The sequence below is a fragment of the Parambassis ranga genome, chromosome 15 (genome assembly GCF_900634625.1).
Source record: "Parambassis ranga chromosome 15, fParRan2.1, whole genome shotgun sequence".
NCBI lineage: Eukaryota > Metazoa > Chordata > Actinopteri > Ambassidae > Parambassis > Parambassis ranga.
Window position 1 is genome coordinate 7439828 of NC_041035.1, and position 24575 is coordinate 7464402.

General features: G+C 39.9%; 1 protein-coding gene across 1 annotated transcript in view; it reads left to right on the plus strand.

Annotated features, from left to right (window-relative positions):
• Positions 1 to 24575, plus strand: part of LOC114447102 (protocadherin-15-like) — a 111679-nt gene that overhangs the window by 56034 nt on the left and 31070 nt on the right. The window contains exons 18-23 of the mRNA XM_028423160.1: positions 2282 to 2410; positions 7716 to 8021; positions 9483 to 9713; positions 11293 to 11409; positions 13101 to 13241; positions 14648 to 14760. Of these exons, the coding sequence (XP_028278961.1) occupies positions 2282 to 2410; positions 7716 to 8021; positions 9483 to 9713; positions 11293 to 11409; positions 13101 to 13241; positions 14648 to 14760 (1037 nt within the window). The remainder of the gene's footprint in view (positions 1 to 2281; positions 2411 to 7715; positions 8022 to 9482; positions 9714 to 11292; positions 11410 to 13100; positions 13242 to 14647; positions 14761 to 24575) is intronic.

The window sequence follows — 24575 nt, forward strand, 5'->3', positions numbered from 1 at the left end:
CATAGCTTCTGGTCAGGATCGTCACTTAAAAGCAAAACACCCTCAGCCACCTCTGGTTTAGTGAGGACAGAAGATGAGACATCACATTAATGTTAAATAAATAATAGTAGCTCATTAATCACACTCATGCCCGTAGAGGTAAGATTTTTGGCTTTGATAAGAACACCCACGCCAGGATAGAGACACTAATTGGCTTCAGGTCCTCTGTGAAATAATAAAAAAAATAAGTAGATTCCATCACAACACTGACAGAGAGCCTGGAAATAAAACAGCAACAGAGACATGGATGGTTTTATAGGAAGGATTGCCACAGCAGTCTGTTCATACATGAATAGACTGATTATGTAAGTTGAAACTAAGAAACAATGGAGAAGGATTTCCCAGCGGACACAGAGATGAAGGTGACATTAACTAGGTCATTTTCTTCATGACATGTGCTGAGTGTCTCATCTGCCAGGGCAACTTCAAACAGCTGTCTTCTGGGAAGTATTTTTCCATGCCAGCTCCTCCCACCACCCACCCATCCCTCCCCCAAAGGAGGCCATTTACACCATTATTTGCATACATGCTCGTCCCAGGACACTAAAAAGATGCTATAGGTTGTGCATATTCAGCTTTTTTTTCTGTGTTGATTTATAGACATGCTATAAGTGCGTACTGTGTCATTGTTTGAAGGTTAGCAGCAGTACAGTGGTCCATGTTGGCCTTGCAGATGAATGAACACCTAAAATGATGCTGGGGGCAGATTTGCTTTGCCCACTGAGCGTTGAGATCAGACCTGCATAAAGCCATTGAACATGAGTTAATTCAGTGTAAACAAAGCAATGAGTATAACAGTTTCTAACTATGGCATCATCTGATGCAATTGGCGCAAAAAACTGCCAGTGTTGATACACGTTCGTGGAGTGACTACAGTTCTGAAAGATTCTGCACCTTTGAATTGTTGAAAAAGTGATCTGATGAAGGAGGAGGGGATTGATTTGATTTTATGCTTTCAGCCTACAGCCTTGTACAGTTTCCTCTTGATAACTGTGTAGTGATCAATACGCACTTCTCCCTCTGAATTCTGAACAGCATTGTTGCTTTGTATTTTACACAGGTGCACCATCCATTTATGTCAATGGGGAAAGTTGCACATTAAGCAGAGTTGTTGTCGTGCCTACATGCATAATACCTCTAAATGAATTTGTTTAATTAATTTGTCCTTGTTGGCACTTCAGGTGACTGTTTAGGAATTACTTTTGACAAGCTCTTACATCCCTTTCAGGCTTTAAAAAAATCATTATAATTTGACCAACAATTTAACATTGGACACTCTATTATGATACAGCTAATGTTCTTAATTAGTCTGCTTTTTATAAGTGTGATGCTTTTACCCTTTACGCTAAGGGATTATTTATGGGTCTGATACTGCTTCTTACAGGGTTTGGTGCAGTGTTTTATTACACCTGCACTGAAGTAAAATATAGCTTATTTTTTGCTATGTGTTTTCTGAGGAAAGACCTGCAGAGTTGAAAACCAAACTCCCTATTTTGGTTAACAATATGTTGAACATTGCAAATGCTTTCGGAAATGTTTAAATTCTCATTGAAGAGCAATCGCACTAAAACATCAGAGAGCCATGTGAACTGTACACATCTGTTTGTCTCTGTCCTGCAAAACATGCCATATCCTCCTGACTACCAGTAGTTCAAAATTGTCTCCTGTGGAGGACATATTTAAACCTGAATATCTCTCACCCACTGCATACTACTGCATTAACTCCTTCCAATCTACAGAGGACATTTAGGGCTTTTAAATGATACCAAATGTAAAGGGATGGGGCTTTGGTACCTTTTTAAAAAAAAAAAAACAAGTAAATTGAAATACAAATTTGGACTTTTAATTAGTTTTTTTATATATATATTTCATATGTCCATGTTAATATTAACTAATCGCGTGCAGTCAATACATTTTTATTGCAAAAAAGCCCTTTATCTTTGGGTTCCCACAGTCAAACCTGCTTCCACAAAATAATTATTTGCTGTTTGTAATTTCTTAACCATAAACCATAAATCTTCCTTGATTCTGAACCTTTTATTCTAACTTCAGCATGTGAAATCTCATTTTAACAGGCGCCTCATAAGTTATTCATTCACAGGTTATATTCTTATTTTTACCCAGAAGACATAATTCAAATGTAATAAAATGTTTCTACTGCATTTATGATGTTTGCCTTTAAAAATAAATGCACACTGTAAAGGAACTCTACATAATATTGGTCTTTATCTTTTTCCTTCAGACATCCACCACTACTGTGAACATAGTCGTCACTGATGTCAACGATAACGACCCTCAGTTTGACCCGACCATCAGCACTAACTTTACTGTTCGAGAAGAAGAGGCCAATTTGTTCATAGGACAAGTCAGGGTAAGTGGAATGTTTTCAAGCATGAAGAAGCTGCTTTGTTCAGTCTTTTTATTGTTGCATGTCCACCACTGAGTCAGTGTCCATTGTGTTTTTTTTTTTTGTTTTTTTTTTTTTTTTACCTGGCGTTTTTAAACATGGTCGATCATGTTGGACAGATCTGTCACCCAAAGCTGCTTCCCTGATGACAGCCTCGGTTTAGCTCCACTGAGCAGACAGATTTTCCTAATTACTGCTGTAGATTAATTGGCCTGATGTTTGTCAGTGGATTAATCATGGAATAACAATGGCTGACACCCTATGTGAGTGTGCACATCGTTGGCTGTTCAGACATTATTTTTCCTTTGTGTTTTTCTTATAGCTTCACTCCCTGATTTTAAATATAATAACTCAACCACACATTTCCTCCAAACTGAGCGTTTAAGTGCTTAATAAAGTTCGCTGTTAGCTTGAAAATAATATAATATAATAATATAAAAGACTGCACTTTGTCTTCACATCTCAGCCACTGAGCCTCTGCCTCTTTGATATGGGTTTATAACACTGGAAAATAAAAGTACATTATTATCCACAGTGTTATCATTAAAAAATGATGAATGAATGATGAATAAAGCTAACTGAGTTGATAATGTGCTACTGGATTTAATGAAGATGTGCAATGAATTGATGTACAGTTGTACTTGATTAATGTTTCTTTGCTAAAATATAACTATACATCTTAGATCTTTAGGTCCTAGGCCTGTTTTGCAGTGCTTTGCTGTTTTTATACTTTCATTAGTATTTATTTAAGCCTAAGCCATTCTTCTTCTGTGAAACCTCACAATAACACTGCTCATATGCCAGACTAACAATTGTAAAAATGCCTCAGTGACAAAGCAGGTAGTGGTCATAGCTCACTAAAGTGCAGCATCCCCCTGTTAAGGTGACATATTTTGTTGTCTCGTGCATGTCTGTGCCCTCTCACCTTGAGGGTGATTTGATGCTATTCAAATGATTCCACTCGGTCTATATCTTCTTCAGTTAATTAGGTGATGGATTAGCCACAGCATTGGTAATTTTCTCATGAGTTTGAGTTTAGCGTTTGTAGCCTGTTGAGTCAAAGATAGGACTTCTGTGGTAATTACAGAAGGGAACTTTTTATAATTAAATTGTCCACCTTCAACATTATCTTGATGCTGACATGTTTATGTGCCTATTCAATGAGCTAAAGTAATTATCATTAACTCTTTTGATTAGAGTTTTAATTCTCTGCTGTGTCTTTAGCCTGTCATACAAACAAAACAGACAGGTGTGTCATTCAGCTCTTAGGATACCTAGTTTCAACATTATGTGACCATTATCTTTTTAAGGGGTGTTAAAATGAACTATGACTAAACATGGGGAGTTTATGAAGTGTGAAATAAGACAAAAGGACACATGGAGTAAGGTTAATGTTTGCATTCAGTTCTCATTCCTCATTCAAGTGTTTTCTCAATGATGCAGCCAGCAGCGAGGCTTAGCCCACTGCACCGACTCTCCCTCCTTCTGTCCTGTTCCGGAAGGTTTTCTCAGCTGGCACCTCTCCAGCTTGAGCTGAGGCTGCGCCTTTCTGACTGAAAAGGAAAAGTACTTAGCTTGACACGATCCTGTTCTCCATGCACATCCACACAGATAGGGTTCAGCTTAGCCGGCTGAAGCTGATCAAGAAAGTGTAGAAGCTTTTTAAACAATACAACACTCATAAAAACATAAAATCACAGGTAACAACAACGTACTAAACTACTTACTTACTTTGCAAATCTGAGACTGTAGGGGCTCTGCAGTAGTTTATGTGACAATATAGACACATATTATACTGTTTTTTATTTTTTTATATACTTCAATGGCACAAAAATGTGAAAAAACACAGACTTATCAAAGTTCAAACACCTGTGGCTGAGATGGCAAAAAATTATGCAAGATTTATGATTTTGTTTATAGAGGAACCACAAAACTGTCCACCTGAATGTTAGATATGTGTCATTGTGACTGGAGCTGAAGCTGATACCCATAATACCCATAACTATTACAGTCATTTTATTATATATTGTTAATTTATTTTCTATTTCATCCTCATTTAAAAGGATTTTTTATGTCTTTTGTAAAGCACTAAAACAGGGTATGCCTTATTCGATTAAAGAATAAAAATGAGAAAATCTGTAAATGTCTCTGTCATGTTGGAAACATAACAGAATGTGCCACAAGGCCACTAAATGACTGTGTCCACCTGCAGCCTGTCTCTGGAATATTCTGTAGCTGGTTTCTGCTTTATCTCCTTCACTTAATCCTTTCATTTTGCATGCAGGGAGCACATATTTGCATTTTAAGAGAACATGCTCCATGCACAGTATTTGTGCAGAATTTACCCTCCAGATGAGTCTTCTAAATAAACTTGCCCTGTAACAGATAACGCAGTTACTGTAGTGTTGGTGCCTTTACAGCTGCAAGTAATATTATTAGCTGTGGGTGTTTAGTTTAACACATCAGCTTATATTCAGCAATAAAGACATGTGATAATTAGTGTTCCACTGCCAATAAGTGTGTGTGAAAGAAGGCTCAGGTAAATATATAGAGATAAGTTCTGCTGGTCTGAGTTGGCACTGTTAATGACACACCTGACATTGACAACTTTACCCATGAACCAGTGCTGGAAAAGAAAGTGGGAAAAGCAAGAAGTTGTGCAGTTGGAGTATCATCCGTTAATGTAAACCACTTAAGTATTTCTCCAAGTTTCATCACCCCTTCTGATAGGCTGACACATGTTCAGTAACTGCTAGCTCTCTTTCTTCAGGCCTAAATAACATCTTGTGATGGTGAGATTTTTTGAAGGCGCTTTGTACAAGTGCACGCCTGTTATAACTTATTGAATATGTGTTGTCGCTGTCAGAACAGGAGCCTGCAGCTCACTGTCACATGGCAGATGAGGTTAGAGAAGAGCTGCAAAGTGCAGGAATTAAGCTTCTATTTGTGTCTACTTGCAGCGTTTCACATGTAAATCTGATGTGCTACAGTAAAAAATCAGTTTACCTGCAGGGAGCCGGTAATAATGCAGCCCACCACAAAGCTTCAGGCAGCTGCCGACGGTATAGATGACTGCATTGCAAATGCTATTAAGTAGCTTAATGCTAGCCTTAAAGCATTTTGGATTATTGTTACAGTAATTGGAACTGGTTCCCACCTGTTCTTATTTTTACACACACTCCTCGCTGACTGGAGACGATTTACTCTGTTATCACACCTGACAGCATTGCCGGTTGTGCTAATAGAGGCATTTGTTCTTCGACTGACACATTCAACACCATATAAACCCATTGTGTTTGCTCACAGCAGGGAGCCATAATCTGAGTATGCAGATGACCGGAGGACAAATTGATTTGCATTCATGTCAGACACATCGTAGAAGCATTGTGTACTCATGAAATACTTTCTAATTGGACAGGCTGTCGAACATGAAGTCGTGTGTCATGTTTAAAAGAGATTCTTTGATATAAAGGGGTTTGGTGGTTTACAAGTCACTTCACTAACACACTGCATTTGTTTGGAGGAAGGCCTTTAGAGCCTAAATTTAGGTTTGAAAGTACTGTACCTAAAATGCCTGAAATATTATTCAGACTGAATTTCAGCATTAATCATCTAAAAGCCACCAAATTGAGACTGCCAGCACAAAAAGTTGATTCAGTTTTCCTGTGCTGTATGTTAGAGGTCTGCGTGGGCTACCTTTTTAAAGACTGCACCTCCCCCATACCTGCATTCAAGCAGCTTTTTGTGCAGACACCACCTGCACCTTTAGAGCTCCCGCATTCACTGTGCTGAGCCTGCCCACCATTGCACAGTCAGATGTGCAACTTACTTTTCTGTTCCCATAAACACTGCTTCACTTTGACAATTATAGATGACCAGTCAGGACAAGGTCACACAAACAAACATTCTACATGACCTCATAGGTCTGCTGCACACCTCTGTAACAGTGCTTTGTGTGTTGTTTGGGATTACAGGGAAAAATAAAGGGTTAAATAACCATTAGCACTTCAACTGCTGCAATAAAATGTATATTTTGCCATTACTAAGTCTAAGTGAATGTTATGCACTGCTGGATTGGGGAAATTTTACTTAATGGCTCATGTGTTGTTTTGTGCTAATCTGTGTTTTACAAAGGCCCCTAATGCTAAAGTCCAATTTCTAGCTGGGGCTTTAAATATGTTTGGGCACTCCATGTAAAACAAATGAGGGCACAGACCTTTTTTGTGCTCCATTGGCCTTATATGCACTTTTATTAAAAATTTCTAACAACACACATGAAATAAAGTCTGACTTTTTTTTTTCTTTTTTCCCCCCTTTCTTTCCTGGTGTGTCTTTCAATTACAACATAAGGAATTTATCCTCGCAGAAGGCTGTTGGTGTACACACACACGGCCAATTATATCCACAGAGGAAATAAAATCTGCAAAGCAACTAGCATCACTGGGTCACCGCATGATCATAGAAAAGCAATCTGTTTCTCTATTTAACTCTAATTTACTCTCTTTTTTAACAAAATGACATGCACGCTATTAAAGGATGATTTAACACACTCAGTGTTTTGCTTTGATGACACGCACTTGTTTGCATGTAAAAGCTTTCAGATCTTTTGAACTCCCAGGTGATTACTCATGAGTTCGCAGCACACTCTAATCTCAATGTGAAGAACAGGAAATGAGACTCCAACAGAGGAGGGCTGTTCTGGCCCAGCTAGCTTACAGTTTGTGGCTTTGTACTTAAAACCTGTGTAAATATGCAAGGCGTTCAGATAAAGCCGGACTCTAATGGATCATTTAATGGATCATAGCAGCTTCTATTTATCACTAAATGAAATACTTCTGCATTCCTGTATTAAAATCTGAATATTAATCTCTCTTTTATTATCGATGCACTGTGTGAATTCCTTTTATTGTTTACCATAGGTCACTTGAGCTTAGAGATTTATTGACTACATTTTATTGATGTTTCATTTAACATAACATTACCTGACTATTGTGCTTCCATCTGATAATTTGAGCCATATTTCACATCGTCCCTTTGTTCAGTTTGTTTTGGCACAGGCTCACACAAAAGCAATTAATTGTGCCTGTGTGTAGTTCACTAACTTGAGCTGGATTGTGTGCAAACAACAGCAACAAAAGCTGTGTCAGGGCATCAAACAGAAGACTTAATTTAAGCCGCTAATTTACAAGACTGAGCTGCCCTGAAATTAATATTTTCAATCATTGATCTTCCCATAACTGAACCCTCTGATGATTTTCTGTCTCCTCAGGCCACAGATCCAGACGCGGGTGTTAATGGTCAGGTTTACTATCGCATTGTGAATCACCCTGACTTGTTTATAATCAGTGCGAATGGAAGCATCTACACAAAAGTGCCGCTCGACCGGGAGTTAAGGAACCAATACAGCTTGGTGGTAGAGGCCTCGGATGGAGCAGTGGACCCACGCCGGACCTATTTAACCCTATCAATCCAAGTCACGGATATTGATGACAACAGCCCGGTGTTCTCCCAGCAAACTTATGTGGTGAATGTACCTGAAAACAGCCCTGTGGGAACTGTGGTCCTCAAGCTGAGTGTAAGAACATAGTATTCACATGTAGTATTTGCGTTTTTTCCTATTCTTTGTGTCTCCTGTCTCCATTTATATCATGCAGGTGCAGATTTAACAGGCTTTTACTTTAAGAGCTTGCAATTTAGTGTTTAAAATGTCAAATGCTTCCAGATGGAAACATTTACGCAGACAGAAGCATATGCAACCTTACCTAAACAACAGAGAGAAACACATTTCTTCCACCATGATAGTTCTCTGGGTGTTATTTTAGACAGAAAAGAAGTCGTAACCAACACTGTTGAATGTTGGGCACCGGCTTGCACAGCAGTGAAGTATTGGGAAACCCTGTGCATGCAGAGCAAACACAAGCAGAGGGCAAGTAATTGCTGGTGTATTGTGAGTGACATCTCCCAGAGAGGGATAAAGCAGTAGGGAAGGGAGAGGAGAAGATAGGGAGGGAGTGAGTGACAGTCTCCAAGACGACGACACCTCAACTCTAAACGGACGGGGGTGGCAGGCAAGACAACTAGAGCAAAAGATAAAACATAGACCAGAAGTCTGCCTCACTTTCTATCCCACACAGAAAATGTGGATAAGATAAGATACAATGCTTTTACCTGGATATATCCATGTTAGTAGCATAGGGTTAGCAATGTCAGTGTACATACATGTACGTACATAGTCCTCGTCCATCTGTTTTACCCAGAGAGTGAAACTTGTTGACTTTGGTGACCTTTTTTTTTCTATTTTTTAATGAACCCTTTAGCACTTTGTAATAATAATGACAATTTGTCTTCAAATTAACTTATTAGCACACACATACATAGCCCTAAGAGAAATTTAATTATACATATATATAATTACATATAATACACATATATATATATATATATATATATATATATATATATATATATATATATATATATATATATATATATATATATATATATATATATGCATATATGCATATATATATATATATATGCATATATATATATATATGCATATGGGATTGCCATCAACCTTAATTGCACAGCGACATGGGAAATGACAGCTGTTAGCATCATATGTCGATGCACAATTATATACTGCACGCTTGCCTTGTTTCGCCTCTGTGTCAAAGATACATTCACACAACATGCATTCTGTTTCTGAGTAATCATTTCTAATTGCGGCTGCCTTTGTAAATGATGTCTACTTAGAGACTTTGTGTGATTTAATGTGACGAACCTAAGCTTTCCTTAGTGGTTTAACTGAATCAGAATCTGATGAATGATTGATGTTAGTAACCCCAGCAGCATAAAAAATAGAATATTAATATAGAAACATAAATATTCATTGTATATAGCCTGTCGTATACCCACTAGGTTATCTATATGCAAGGTGCTAATTTTGAAAACATAATTTGTGGCTCTTTCAACTATTTCATCATCTCCTTTGTTACCTCCGTCTTCCTTCCCTTCCTCCTCCTTCGACTCCTAGGCAGTGGACTCTGACCTCTTCTCCAATGTCACGTATCGGATCAAAACTGAATCGGCCAGGCAGCTGTTTTCTCTGAATCCTGTCACGGGGGAGTTAGCAGTGCTGCAGACCTTGGACTTTGAAGACCTGGCAGCTATGGGCATGGGGGCCTCTTACACCTTCCAGGTGGAAGCTGTCAACCAAGGCGGGGTCATGCCTCCAGGGCAAGCTACAGTCACGGTCCGCATCACGGTAAGAGCCCCCAGACAGGCTACCATAGCTTCTCAGTGGTCTGCTCTCCTTTCATCTGTGCTCATTGTCCCTCTAGAGGTGCAGCGCTGGCACTGAATATGTGATGTCATTAGCATAGTTTTACTCTAGTAATAGCTTGCATGAGTCACAATGCAAAAGGACATATTCAGATATTCAGACATATTAGTCTGTTACACCTACATTGCTTTTGTAATATGAAACTCAGCAAATTCAACAAAATCTGGCTCCCCAAACAGTAGCACCAGGAATGTTTCTGTGCTAATTTAGATCAGATTACATCTCAATCCCGAATACAGGATTAGATGCCTTGTGTTGTGATAGTATTTATTTTTGTACACATGATGTGTGTGCACTGAAAAATTCCTCAAAATTAAACTCTGTGTATGAATACCATGCAACCTGAGTGACCTAGCATCAAAGTCTGCAGAATCAATCTCTCTATATTTCACGGAATGAAAGGAAGTGCCCAAAGCTTATTCAAGCTGGTTCAACCTGTAGAGTGAGTTTGTCCTCTGATAAGGACAAGCTTTATTGTATTTTTGTGCTGTCACCCAGGAACGGTCTGTGTGATGGGATAAGGCATTGCACAGCCGCTGATATCAAACCAGTGTCTGCCATTTCAAATGAATGAGCATAATGGATTCATGCAGGCTTCTGGGGGTCTAGAGATAGAGCTGATTCCACTTCCTTCCTCGTATAACACCTCCAAAGTGTTATTCTAAGTTGCTTGTCTTAGATGTTTCCTTGTATTGTTTTCTTGTTGTGTCCTTTATCAAACTGCTTGCTGTGAAGAATTGAGTGTCCTACTTGTTGTTCCAAATGAGTCTCCCAAACTTTTTCCTACTGCCCCTGACTTTAGAAATGTAAGACTGCCTGTGTGTTTGTATCTGTATGCATAGCACGGTACTGTTTATGTGCACATGTAACACCTGCATATTTTTATCAAACTCAAGAGTGTCCATGCATGCATTTTGTCCACAGTTTCCTTGCAACACCTTTGCAACACAAGGATCAGGCTTTGTTGTTCAAAGCAACGGCTGGATCATAGATTTTCTGCAAGGCAACACTAAACCTGTGTATAGATCAAAGAGAGCCTGCCCTCCACAACTGAGTTTATAGAACTCATGCTGTTGCCCATAGCTCAGCCGTGGAAAGTGAAGAGATTCCTCATGGGGGAATAAGGCTCCAACAGTTACAGTATAGAGAGTTAAGCTATTCTTGAGAAATGTGTGGATGGCTTACTGTGTTTTCATTCTCACAAGAGTTGCACAGTTAACAAGACGGCGATTCTTTGCAGACCCACAATGTGCTTGAGCTCTGATGTGCATTATTTAATGGGAGATGGTGGATAAACGCTGTGGACAAGTTCTCACAAGTGTTCCAGGGAGCAGTAACTCACTGTGTATCAACAAACATCTCATTGTTGATATTTCATGTAGAGAAAAGCTGATAATTGATTGATTGTACCATGTAAGAGGATGCAGTGTTTATGTTTATATTCATGTCCATGGTTGCAAATATGTATGATACATTAATCTGTTAATCTGGTTTCTTTTAGGACATGAATGACTTCTCCCCCATCTTTAGCCAAGACCTGTACAGAGGCATGGTGGCTCCCAATGCAGAGAAAGGAACTGTCATCACAACTGTTTTTGCTACAGACCAAGATCCACCAGTGAGTATAAACAAATAGATGTGGCACGTGACACAGGAGAATGGTTTGACAGACAGAAGGAATAGATTCCCTTCCAGCTAACCCAGCTAACCCTCATTGACCTGGACATGGGAGTTAAAAGCGATTTAATGACAGAATGGCTGTCACAGACACCTGATTGATGGAACAGAATTTATTGTGTTGCTGCACAAATAGGTGTTTGCATGCTGATGTTCTTACAGGCTGATTTGAAATTTACAATAGTATGTGGCAATGAATTGTAGTTTGGTAAAGGAAGCATACTCCCTACCCATCTATAATTTAGAGAAGCGATTGCAGTGGCTTTTTTAAGGTAGCTACAGTATATTTTTGGCTTGCCTCCTAATCCTATAACATCAATGTTCCTGCCTTCCTGAATAGGAGATGAGATCACCATGGAGACATGTTTCAGTACTAGGCTTTATTTTTCTGCACGCACTTTGAGGACTGTCTTATTATTTGTGACTGAAAGTTTTTTATTTGGTTCATTATAACAGAGAGACTTTTCTATTGAGGTCCGCCTCAATCAATCCTTAGTTCTTTTTCTTAATACTCCCTAAATCTATGTCACTTATTAGCCCCAGAAAATCCAGTACCTGGCAGAAAAACCATTTCCTGAAATAATTCACTATGTAGCAGTAATAGGGATTCTTTGATGACTTCTTTTGAGTACTGTGTCTACAGTTTTGGTGCTTCTCTGCAATGTTAATGACACAGTGAGTTCACTCCAGCAGTTGGACATTAAATATTCATAGTCTGTGAGTAGAATGCCATACAAGAAAATTGTTTTGCAGCACCCTGAGTCACTGTGGAAATACCAGTCACTTTGAAAATGTACATGCTGTCATGAAATTACAAGATATAGCTTAAAACACTTTTGAACCATTATTTTCCAGGGAACGTGGTCATGGTTTTGTAAATTATGGTCCTGATAGTGTGATAGTGTAAACTACAGACTACCTTCAAGCAAACTATGTTTTTGCTCTGTCAGCTGCCCTCACTGCAGAGGCCCTACTGTACTTGATTCCTCTGTGTTTTTCTTATTAATGGCCCTAATCTAACATATTTTCCATTATATGTTCAAAAACAATTTAAGGTGCTTTTAGAGATTAGATTTTTTTGCTGAGAATCCCCTCAGTGAATTCACTTAGATAGTTTTGAAACCTCTTAGAGACACATTTGTGCTCGTAAGCTTCCCAAGGGATCCACTGCTACTACAGGATTTACCTCTCTCTCTAGCCCCAGGTTTTTACCCTGTCCCTTGGGAGTAAAATCAGTTCAGGCAAGGGAGCAAAGCTTCAGAAAGCTTATTAAAAAATCAGACAGAATTTGTGGTCCAAAGGGATGAAAGTGGAATAAGATAAGCTACAGAGATGATTACTAATCAGGAAGTGTGATTAATCTTAATCAAAGGGTCATATTAAAGTTCTGGCTATCACTAATGAGTCCAAGTGTGTTACTCTGGAGACTAAAGGGATGGATTTAATGGAGTAGTTTTTCTTTCAAATGAAAGAAATAGGTTGGAATCAATGAATAACAGTGAGTTTATCTAAGGCTGTCTGATGAGGAACAGACTAATGGGGTCTATGACAAGAGTTTAAATGGCGAAGAGCATGACTCCAGACATTTTTCAGGTTGCATGCAGTAGTTTATGCTCTCTCCTCTCTCTGCAGGGCACTCCCGCCAGCTTCGTCCGCTACAGAGTGGACATGGAACGGTCACCGTACAGTGGGAGCATTTTTGATGTGGAAAAGGAAACTGGAAGAGTCATTACAAAGGTCAACCTGAATGAAGAGCCTAGTGTTACCTTCAAGGTGAGTCTTAGTAATCTATATACATTCATAAGGAAATGGCAAATCCCCCCATCATCACACGTGATTTCTGAGGCTGCACCAATGTCATCCCCACTGACCTCAAGTTCTCCTGCAGAGACAAAGCTCGATGCATCCTATGGATTTTTTTTTTTTACTCAAAGCTGAGTTTGGTCATTCTGGAAAGAATCTATAGCAAGTTGGATGTTTTCAGACCTTTCAGAAAGCCACAACCACCACACAGACACGAGCAGCTTTCACAGATTTACAGTTACATTCAGTGGTGTCTCATTCAGCAGTAAGAAAACCTCATATTATACATAATGAATGCAGTCATGTCAGCACTCACTGTTATGGTGACATGTTGGCATTATCCCAGGTGTACCGGTAACAGATATGTGAGTACAAGCTAAAAATGTCAGCAATGTTTAGCATCAGGGAGGCATCTTATTGATCGTGGACACCAACCAATCATTGTTGAGCAGACTGATAGACATTGATTGGTGTTTTTACAGGACAAATGACGCATCACATTTGGTCCTTTTTTTTTAGATCCCATATGTTATATTTTGCCGTTGGGGAATAAAGACCATTTAAAGGAATATAACAAATAGTGGCTGGTTGGATGGAATTTGCAATCCTGGCTTTAACTCAATAGAGTGTTTTGTTACTTTTTGTTAGCTATAATGCTGGAAGTTAGCTACAAGATAATCCTGAAGGTAAAATCACAGAGTCCCTGTACACAGATTCTGCTTCTCACAGCTAATGCTAACCTGACTTTTGTGTTTTAGTGTAAGTTACAGTAAACAGTCAGTCACGTTACACAGATTAAAGAATATGCAGGCATTAGTGAACATGGCTTGACTTGATATTGGCTTTCCTTATAGATGAAATAAATGCCCCCCCCCCCCCCCCCCCCCCACACACACACACAGAAGGCTTTACCAGCTTAGAATGACATTGTATAGTCATATCTATTGTGTGTCTGTGGACACATTGTGTCGCTTCACTCCCATGTTTCTGACGTTGGTTTGCCTCTACCTTTTTTTTCTTCCAGTCTTTTCCTTTCTCTGCTTCTTCAAACATTTTGTGTTCATTGTCTTTGTGTGGATCCCCCCCTCCTCCTCCTGCTCCCTCCATCTCTGCAGCCCCATTCTCCACAGTCTATGAATGTAGATCAATACATTCATGCTCGCTTTCTGGGAGCTTTGCAGGCTGCTCGCCAGATCCTATTTTGCCAGTCTGTCTTTATTAAGATGCCTTGCATGTTTACAAAAAATGGCTGGCAACCTCAAAAAATGAATTATTCGTGCAGTGAGTAATGGTGGTACTGTAAAATAATAAAAAGGTGATAATTCTGTGCTTGCATTTGCGCTTGTTGCTTACATGTGTTTTCTTGTCCGCTGTAGTTATTTGTGATAGCCTATGATGATGGGGAGCCAGTAAAAACGAACAGCACTCTGGTGGAGATCACAGTCCTTCAGCCTTCTCGCATCCCAATCTTCACCCAGGAGGAGTACAGGTAAGAAACTCTGACATGTTGTGGATGCGGCTGCCTCCACTTGACACAGCAAATTGCAGCTTATAGAATATAGGGCATGGTGGTAAAAGACAGCAAAGAAAGCCTGCAAAAAGTGACACATGTTGACACATTTATGTGTGTTCACATCTTTCATTCAGCTCCTCTAATATGCTGATTAAAAATAAATGTCTTGATGAATTTTATATTCTGCTCTCAGCTGTGCACGTGGTGTCTTCATTATTGTGTTCTTCTTGTCAGCACTGGGTTTAAGTGGCTCCAGTCTTTGCCATGCTGTCTTTTTGTGTGCATGACTGATCAATGAGTTTTATGTATAAATATATATTGGAGCTTCAAGGCTGTATATCCTCACTGCTGTTGTGTTTCTCTCTAAGGGATAAACAGGGCTTCCCTCGGAGTTTATCAAGAGTCTCTTTGACAAGATTAACTGTTTAAACCAGCAGAGAGAGAGAGAGAGAGAGAGAGAGAGAGAGAGATGCAGGATGAGGGAACATAATCTGTACTGCTCTGAAATGACTGGCAGCTTCAGCTCTGACACACAGCTGATGTGGGCCAGAGCTGGGTGGAGTTTGTTTGTACTGATGATGATGCCATGACTTGTAAGGAGGCCAAGAATTCTTTTATTATTAAAAAATAAACCTGGATTGGTATTGTGCCAGCTGAGTAATAGTCTGTGATGATAAAATACCAGTTGTGGTCTGTTATGCCGTGCTGCAGGTACCTGTCTGCAGTGTTTATAGTGTACTTGCCAGCCTGTGAAGCTTTAAGGCCTGATGGCAGTGTTACCTGGCACAATGCAGTCTTTAGGAGCTTAAAGTAAAGCGTGTTTTAAGTGGATTGATTTACTTGTGTGTATGTCAGACACAGCAGGCAGACTGTCTTCAGTAGCAGAATGTGATACGCCTTTATGCATGAGACGGGAAATGTAAGTCCTTCCCAACCTGTCAACACATCGCTTGAGGTGCTGTGTCTTTGTTTGTGTACAGGGTTTGTCTTTTGGTCCATCACACACCGCCTTTTGTTAAGCTGTCCCTGGTTGAGTGTGTATCTCTGTGTGTGTGTGTGTGTGTTTCCTTATACTGATCAGTGTGTGTCCACTGAATAAATGTGTTCCTGATGGTTTATAATCCAGCACTTTGTGTGTATGCTCACGTTCCCACATTGCTCAGCTTTTATTCAGTGATTGATACACAGGCACAGCAGCGTAGCACTGAAAGGCCATTGATTAACACTTCAAATGAAGGTCTGTGTGAAACGCACACAGAAGGTCAGGACCATAGGCACACACCTCTTCAGGGTGCCACATTGACAATGCTAACCATGCACAGTGGCAGGCCCGCTGTAAATTATGAGCCATGAAAGCATTAGCCAGGTGCTTGAACCTCTCCTGCTGGACGAGGTTCTCTCCAGTGGAGAGTATTCAATCTGCTCGCTCTGCGATGAACTGTCTCCTCATTCCTCACCTCTCTATCTCTCCACATAGTCCTCTCCCCAAGGAACCTTCTGAACACAAATCACTTTCTAAACGTCCACAGAAGATCTCGTCTGTCTCTGTGAGAGCAGTTAGTTATAGCAGCAATCAGGTAAGCTATGCCTGCAGCTCCAGAGCACACAATTAAAACAACTCTGCAGGGCTTTGGCTGACTTAATGATTTTTTCTCCTGCTTTATGGTCGGTGCCCTCCATCTGTCAGAGGGAAATGCAGGGCTCCCAGTCATTGTTGGCTACAACAAATGGCTTATACCATAGCTGCAGGTTGCCACTTGCTTTTCAGAAGGTGTGAGGAAATTACCACATGTTGATTCTGTGGAAGGGCAGAAATTGTGTTTAGATTAAGTCTCTCCAAAAGGATTTTTTATTCTGTAATATTGTTAATATTATTTATGAAATTGTATTTAAGGGATTTCTTTTTATTTACCCTAAAATGATTTTTTTGCACCTAAATCGGCAGCTTTACACAGCTGTAAGCTTTTTAGACCTCGGTTCTGGGCCCTGTAAACTGTATCATGGGTACTACACTCTTTAGACCCACAATGCAGGAAGCCAGTGAACCTGAGCTCAACACAACTAGGCGATCAAACCTTATGCTTTCAGATCTTGCTGGGTCACAAAGAAAAATATGGAACTTAAAATGTATATTTGCATTATAATGCAGCTTTAGATGCTAGTGGTTGTTAATGACAACAATTGTAGGTCGGGTAAGTTTGGTTCCTCTAGGAAGGTTGCAAGTTTGTATATAGTATTACAAATTCAACATTTATAAATGTATATTGTGTTTTGTCTGCTTGAGCAGAAAAAGAAGTTGCCAGCATTTAAAGGACCAGTGCGTGGAATTTACAGGCAGGTTGTGTGGAATATAAAGGACTCGTTCTATGCCACCAAGGACACAATTTGTATATGCACTGTTATGTATACTGCTTCCTTTCAATAGCTTTCAAAGGTTGTATCAACAGCTCAGCTCTAATGTGTTTCAGTCAGCTCTGCTGGTCAGATGTTCAGCCAGGTGATAAGCAACATACTGGCTGTGTAATCCTCTTGTGCCTATAGCTTCTTGGATGAATTGTCTGACAGTTTCCAGAACAGCTTCTTTGTCATCTGCTGCAACTATGGCAATGTGTTTCTTTAAAGCTTTTTCTAGATATTTTTGTGTCTGTCAATCATATGAATGTAGCTGGTGCATTAAATTAATGTATTTTTCTGTAGGTTTTGCAATAATGTGCAATAACAATCATTATAATTTAGTTTTTTGACTTTTTGAGGTAATATAGATTTTTTTCGAGACCTGTCATAAAGCCACAGTGAATGTCTGTTTAACATGGAGCTCACGGATACAGCCCTCTGGGAAAGTCTTACGCGCTGAGCACATGGGAGGGGAATGAATATTTATTTCCTGTGTGTGTGTCTGACTAGAGACCAGGGCTAAGCTGCTATCTAACATGGTCCCACTATGTGAATCCCTCCTCTTGTACTGGGGCTACTTCTCCGGCCGATGTTGCAAACCTGTGATCTGAGCAGTTTTTTCGTGCTGCTTATCTCCCCCACAGCACTTCCCCTTCTAAATCTACTCTAAATCACATGAGACTTTTGCCTCACCGCTTCTGAGTGTGTCATTTTGCTCTCCTCATCCTCTCTTCACCCCCCTCACCCCATCCCCTGACTTTTTCCTCTCAGCTTATATCTCTCCCTGTCAGTTTCTTTCTTGCTTTGTCTTGCCTTCGCTTCTCTCCCAGTCCTTCATTTTCTCCTCAGTGAGGGGGCGGATAGCTGTCTGTGTATAAAGTCCTCATTTAATTGGTGTCAGTTCTATGCCGTGTGTGAGGTCATTTATGGTATTTATGTAGTGTATCACTATACTATAAGCCTACTTTTGCCCACATATTTTCAACCCAAATCACTGTGTCCATACTTACATCTATATATATCGATGTATAAGAATGATTCTCTATTGTATTTTTCTACAAACATGTTACAGGAGTCTCAGACTTTCACCCAGTCAACAGGGGATCCTAGGTGTTGTTTTCAGTTGTTGCTTGGCTTTAGGCACCAAAGCTGCAAGTTTTACACATACTCAAGCACAGGAGGGCACACCACTTTGGAAACGCCTGCTTTCTACCGCTTCAAAACTGCAAACACTTATTATTCTTATGGGTTTGGCTCCTTTGGTAACACCACACACAGTGTGTTTGATTTGAAGTGCATTTAGAAGTGAAATGTCATGACATTGTTTATTCCCTTTGCAGCAGTTCTCTGTAGTCACTGGCAGCAGATGTAGTGGCATACCTGTCGTATTAATATGCAGTTTGGCAATCCTGAGCAGAGCATACAGCCCATTATTGAGCCACACTCTTAGTTATACTGTTGGCTTAGCAAACACTGTGTCAACAACTGAGCATTACTACGATCAACAACACGGTGTCACTGCTCGCTTCCTCACTAATTACACAGTTAGTGACAGACGCGCTGCCTGTTGCTCAGTGCAGACATGCAGTAGTAAGACACAAATGAGAGACTAAATGCATTTTTTTCTTATTATAGAATGATAGCTTTTCTGCTTTGATTTATAGATTTATTTTCTTTCTCCATTAGTCTACCCATTAATGTGAATGTCAGTGGCAATAGCTCAAAGTGTGGTATATTATTGAGCACATCTCTTTTCTGCTGTTTCTTGATGTTTATAGACCGCTGAGACTGCCTAAGTAAATTTCCTATGGATGTCCACTGACCACAGTGATTTAATGTTCTCAGCAGTCTGACTCACAAACGGGCGCACAATGCCTGATAGATATGCTGCAGCTTGAAATACCATCTACACTGGACTGCCCAACCACAACCACTAATCAAAAGGCAATAAATCAAATTATAGGAAACTGTGTTCCATGAAGTCCCTTTGCTGCTTATGCCAGAGAAATAAAAAAGAAAACTCTGCATCTGTGCCTTCAGCTCTTCCTGGCATTAGGAGAAAAATAGCAGCATTTTTAGAGAAATCCAATCCGTCCTTATCACATATTCAATTCAGACAGAGCTGTAATTCTTGCATAATTAGGCAGATGACATGCTTTCATATCATAGTGCTCTTTCGTTGGCAACCTTCTTGCAACTGTTGTTTTACCAGACATGTATACAAATGATAAAGGTGCTCACAGCCTACTCAACAGTGCTCTTTGTCAGGTATTTAAAGGGTTAGCAATAAACCCTACAGTGTACCCTCCTACGCACCGGCATCATGCCCAGCTGCTATCCTACATGTTAAAAAAAGCCTCTGCCCTCTCAGTTACACTCTATCTTTCCATCTATCTTTAATTCCTTCCTGCTGTCATTCCTTCCTCACAGCTGTAAGGTGTGAAGCTCTTTCATGCTTCTGAAGGGCATGATTGATTTTCAGCCACAGGTTAGAATCTTGCTGCCCTGAGCTCTAAACCTCTGAACACCAGAAACGCAGTGACCTTTCGTTTGTCTGTGCTAAATAGACAGGCGTCACTCAGCTGTCTAACAGACACCACGTCACACTCAGTGCACACATCCTAAATATCAGATAAAGGTCGATGCTAAGAGCCAGGGAAGATGCACAGTATGACATTCTATTAAAGTCTCCCACTAACTTGAGCATTACTGACACTATAGAGCACATATACAACCAGTGGATAGTGCTGAATAATAATGTTATTTGCTTATGGACTGGTTGTGTTAGTAGTTTCTAGATAGTAGGGTTAGTTGTCAAATTGTCCTTTTGATATTGATGATGAATCTCTCACATCTGGCATGCCTCCTTCCTCTGCCTTGTGTGATACCCACGCCGAACCTCATTGGGAGGTTTATGTAAACAAAAATCAGCAGTGATAATCAGTACAGCAGATGGAATGTGACGGACACGCATGTGCAGTGTAATTATATTTCATTGTCTGTGACAAACACATCAATTTGTTTGCACATGAACACACATAACAGAGCATAATCAGGCAAAAGCCCAAATCTCAAGGCAAAAAAGGGATAGTAGAAGCAGCTGAATGCAGCCTGCTCACATACCATCACACCCACCTACCTCAACACCCACTTATTAAAACAATACAACCAATGACCTGATATAATTATGGTTTGTGCTGGTGGCAAACTCTATGTGGTTAAGATAAGGAACATTCTTTGGGTAATTACAGGTCACTTTAGGTGTCACAATACTGCATTCAAGGGAGTAAGAGCTAAGAGCAATTCTATTTTGCATATGTATATGCTTTTATATTGTTAAACCTGTCATACTTCACCAGTCCAGTTCACAGTTTAATTCAGTCCTCCTGCATTCAGCTAGTAGAGGAGGTGATGACGTCTTTCTTTGGATGAAGCCTCCAGGTGTTACATAATTTTGACAGGAGCAGTAATCTGACAGTAAAGCATGCAGGATGGCACTGTGTGATATCGCATTGTGAGCTTCAATAGCTGGCCAAGTTTGGACAAAAGACTCATCTGCCAGCATCCAAACATTCATTGGCCAGGGCTCCTCTTGTGTGCTAAATGACCCAGCAGATGATATGTGAAGTGATGTCCTGTGGGCCCACATGCCTAAGCTGGCACACGGTCTCTGGCTAAACAGTAAATGTTGCTAATGTTTTCCATCTTGCCCTCCAGAAGACATTTCTGATTGAAGCTTGTTTTTCTTTTCTTGGTGGAAAAAAACAGACTACTGTGAATACAAAAGAAATTCTCAGTCTGGTGTAGCAAGATAAGTGATCAGTGGAATAGCACAGGAAGGAGCTGTAAACCTTTTTTACTCTTGTTTTATAGAACAGAGTGGTTTAATGCAAACACCTGCTTAAATTTAACTTCATGTAAATGATATCTGATACGTTTGTTTGCACCTCAGCTAAATTCTCTAAGTAAGTATGAGTAAACATTGTGTACTAATCCTGAATTTGGTTTATGGCAAATAAAGCTTTTTCTAGATAATAATTCTGAACTGAGCTAGCTTAATGATAATTTTGTGTATGCTGGAGGGTTTCATATTTATGCTGCAAAGACAGAAGAATAAATTTGCACTTAATGTAAAAATATTGTTAAAAAATAATAAATCTCACTTTTAGATGAACATTTGATCCAGAATCCGTTGTTATTAGTTTTGCCCTCATTAGCATTGCCCTTCCATGGTGCCTCAACTCAACTGTGAAATGCTAAATAAGATTAATTTTTTTAAAACAATAACCTATGGTATCCTGTGCAAAAGATTACAGTACTTTGGCCTCATTACTAAAACTAAAACCCAGGGCCCTATTTTCTCTCTTTTTTCTCTTTCTGCTGGTCCAAAGTTTAGAGTGGACACGCATACTAACACAGAGTCCTGCTGCATTAATGATCCCATGATCAGATAATTTTGGTCAATACATACATACATTTTTTCATGACGATGTGTTGTGTTTTAAGATTAAGAACTACTTACGTCTAGTCTTCTAGCATAAGCACTAAATTTTAAACCCTATAAAACACCCTATAAATACATTGTCAGCTAATTCTAACAACTTCATATTATGTGAAAAAGTGACTTCTCTTAGACTCCCTCTGCCCTCTAGCAGTCAAAATCAAATTACCGTATGTAGCTTTAACTGAGTTTGGTTTTATTAGCTCAATGAATGCCCACTTATGGGAAGGTCACTGCAATGAATGTTCAAGTGCAAGTAGCCAAAAGACAATTCAGGGCAGGAAAAATGTCTATGCAGAGATTACAGTGATTCTATGCACTTAAATGTGCATCTGTGTTAGCAAGCATGCACATTTTTAGATGTTCCTCTTATAGATAATATCTACACCTGTCATGTTTGAAGTATAACATAATCTGTGGCCACATTACATTTGAAAAAAGAAAAAAAATAACAGTGAAAGATGTGTCCATTCAGAAACATGTCTTTCTCTGCATAATCCAGACAGTGTTACACTGCTAACAACAAACATATGCATATAAGGTCATTTCCATATACTGTAGCAATGCTGTTGGAAAAGCTTCTGTATACTGTGTTTTAGTGGAGCTCATACAGTACATGGGCTTCATTAATATCTCACTGTATTGTATGTGTTAATGTTAACGGACACTTTTTGAAAGGCAGAATTAATACAATAACAGTTTTGCTTTTATTTATTTATGCATTTATTTTCATTTTTAATGGCAACAAACCTTGTAAAACCTTTTTGACACCTTGACTGGAGCTGTTTTATCTGTTTTTCTCTACTCCGCTTTATCATTCCTCTGTGGTCTTGGCAAACATAACCTGTAATCTTTAAAGTTCAACCTTTAGTCAATAACAGGCTGTAAGTTAAACTCTAAAATATTATTCTATTCAATGAGGGATGGCGGTGCACTTCTTATGTGGACAGATATTTATAAAAGGAGTTGATGTATTGATGTATTATATATGTTGATTTGATATGTTTAAACATTAATACATGTGTTCAGTGTGCCTGGACACATCTTCTCTATTGATCAAATATAGTGTATATAGTGTAATAAATATAGTGTTTCCCACCTCGTGGCAGTGAAGGTACGTCCCTTTTCTGAAGGGTGTGGTCAGCTGCAGGTGATTCACCTTTTATAAACAGCCTCTTAAGAAGAGGATTAAACCAGAGAAATACATACATGGCAGAATGAGCTGTGAAGCATTTTGAGCTGAATCTGAAAGGTATTCTCGAGAAAGGTGAGACTGACATCAACCTGTGAAAAAGAAGCACGGTGGATCCTTTAATAAACATGGCAGAGTGTTTACAGATGTTTACTTGCACGGGGACTCAGGTGTCATTAAATGAAAGGAGCAGTATCTTCGTGTCATTTTGAATGTTGACTACAGTAATCAAATCTGAAACCCTGTAATAAGATTTAACTTTAAAGACTATTTCCTGTGTAAATCATGCTGTGCGACCGAGCCGACTTTGCCTTGGCTGTCAAAATCACTTAGAACAGTGGTCTTAATAGATAACATGAGCTCCTGATTCCCAGCAGTGTTTTGTTTCCTTTTTGTCTGTTTGTGTTTAAGGATGAGCTGAAATGCATCCCCCATGTGTAATTTAGTGCAAGTCAGAGTAGTCTGTGTTTGTCACTCTCCGCATTTGCTTCCAGGCAGGAACAAACAAGTTAACACCAGAGTGACACAACAGCTAACTAACAAACTCTGAAGCACACAGCCAGCTCTGCTGTCATTGAATTAGGCTGATTCATAATTGTGTGCCATCAACACCCAGCAGCAATGTGCTGCAACCCATTTTCTTGTATGTGTTCATGGCCATTTGCACACCATTTATATTTATGTTTGCTTGCGTGCACGGTACAGTTATATGACTCACGCCTGGGATTGTTGTTCGAGACACTACATCTGCATGTGGAGCAGAAAAACACAGGCTTTAGAGAGAGAGAGACTCGGCTGGGTCACTCCCTGCGTCTCGCAGCATGTCCGCCGCCTCTTGTTCTCTCTGTGATGCAACGCATGAAAGGAAGTGGAGGAAAAAAACGATAGTAGACACGGTAACAGTGGCCCCTGTGGCGCAAAACAAGGTTTATACGCCTCTGCCTTGTCTCTAAAACATCACTCCGCCATTGGCCCTGGGGCAGTGTGCTGGCTGACACCTGAGTGCCGCCCGCGCTTCTCAGTGGCGTGTCATTCACCCTCTCTCACGCTGACACCAGGACTCTCTGCCGCTGCCTGTAGACATGTCAGCATCTTCCCCTTCTCTGTATAGCTCTCTCCTTCTTACTCTCTCTCTTGTTGAATTGGATTTTTCCTCATCTGAATTTGAAAGGAATAAAATTGTCTTTGGCCCTACTCAGTACTACATGATTTTGCGTTATCCCTAATTGGCTCTTTGAATTTGCCTACTCCTGAATCCACAATTTATTTACCTTCCCTGATCTTGCTGGCTCATACCGATGAGCCAACTCCTAACTCCTGGTCATGTCACCATGACCTTTCATGTTTAAAGTCTGTTTTCTATTCTACATTTGAGTGTCTACTGTATCTACCAATCATCCTGTCATACTTTTGGTGTACATGCTTCTACACCTTCATACTAATCTGCTCGCTTCAGACGTTTTCACACCCCCCTGGCATTTCTCAGCAGCTTACAACCCTCAGGCAGAGCCACTTTGTAGAGACATGATAACTTGTCAGTTGTGCCTCTTCCTGGCAATCACACCATGCAGCTCAGTGCCAAGCTCCACACAGACATTCATACCCCCACTCACACTCCGAGAACAACCTGAGAAACACTCATGAATAGGTCAGCAGAGGTTATTCAGACCTGCCTCAGAACAACATTTTAGCAAAGCTGGAACC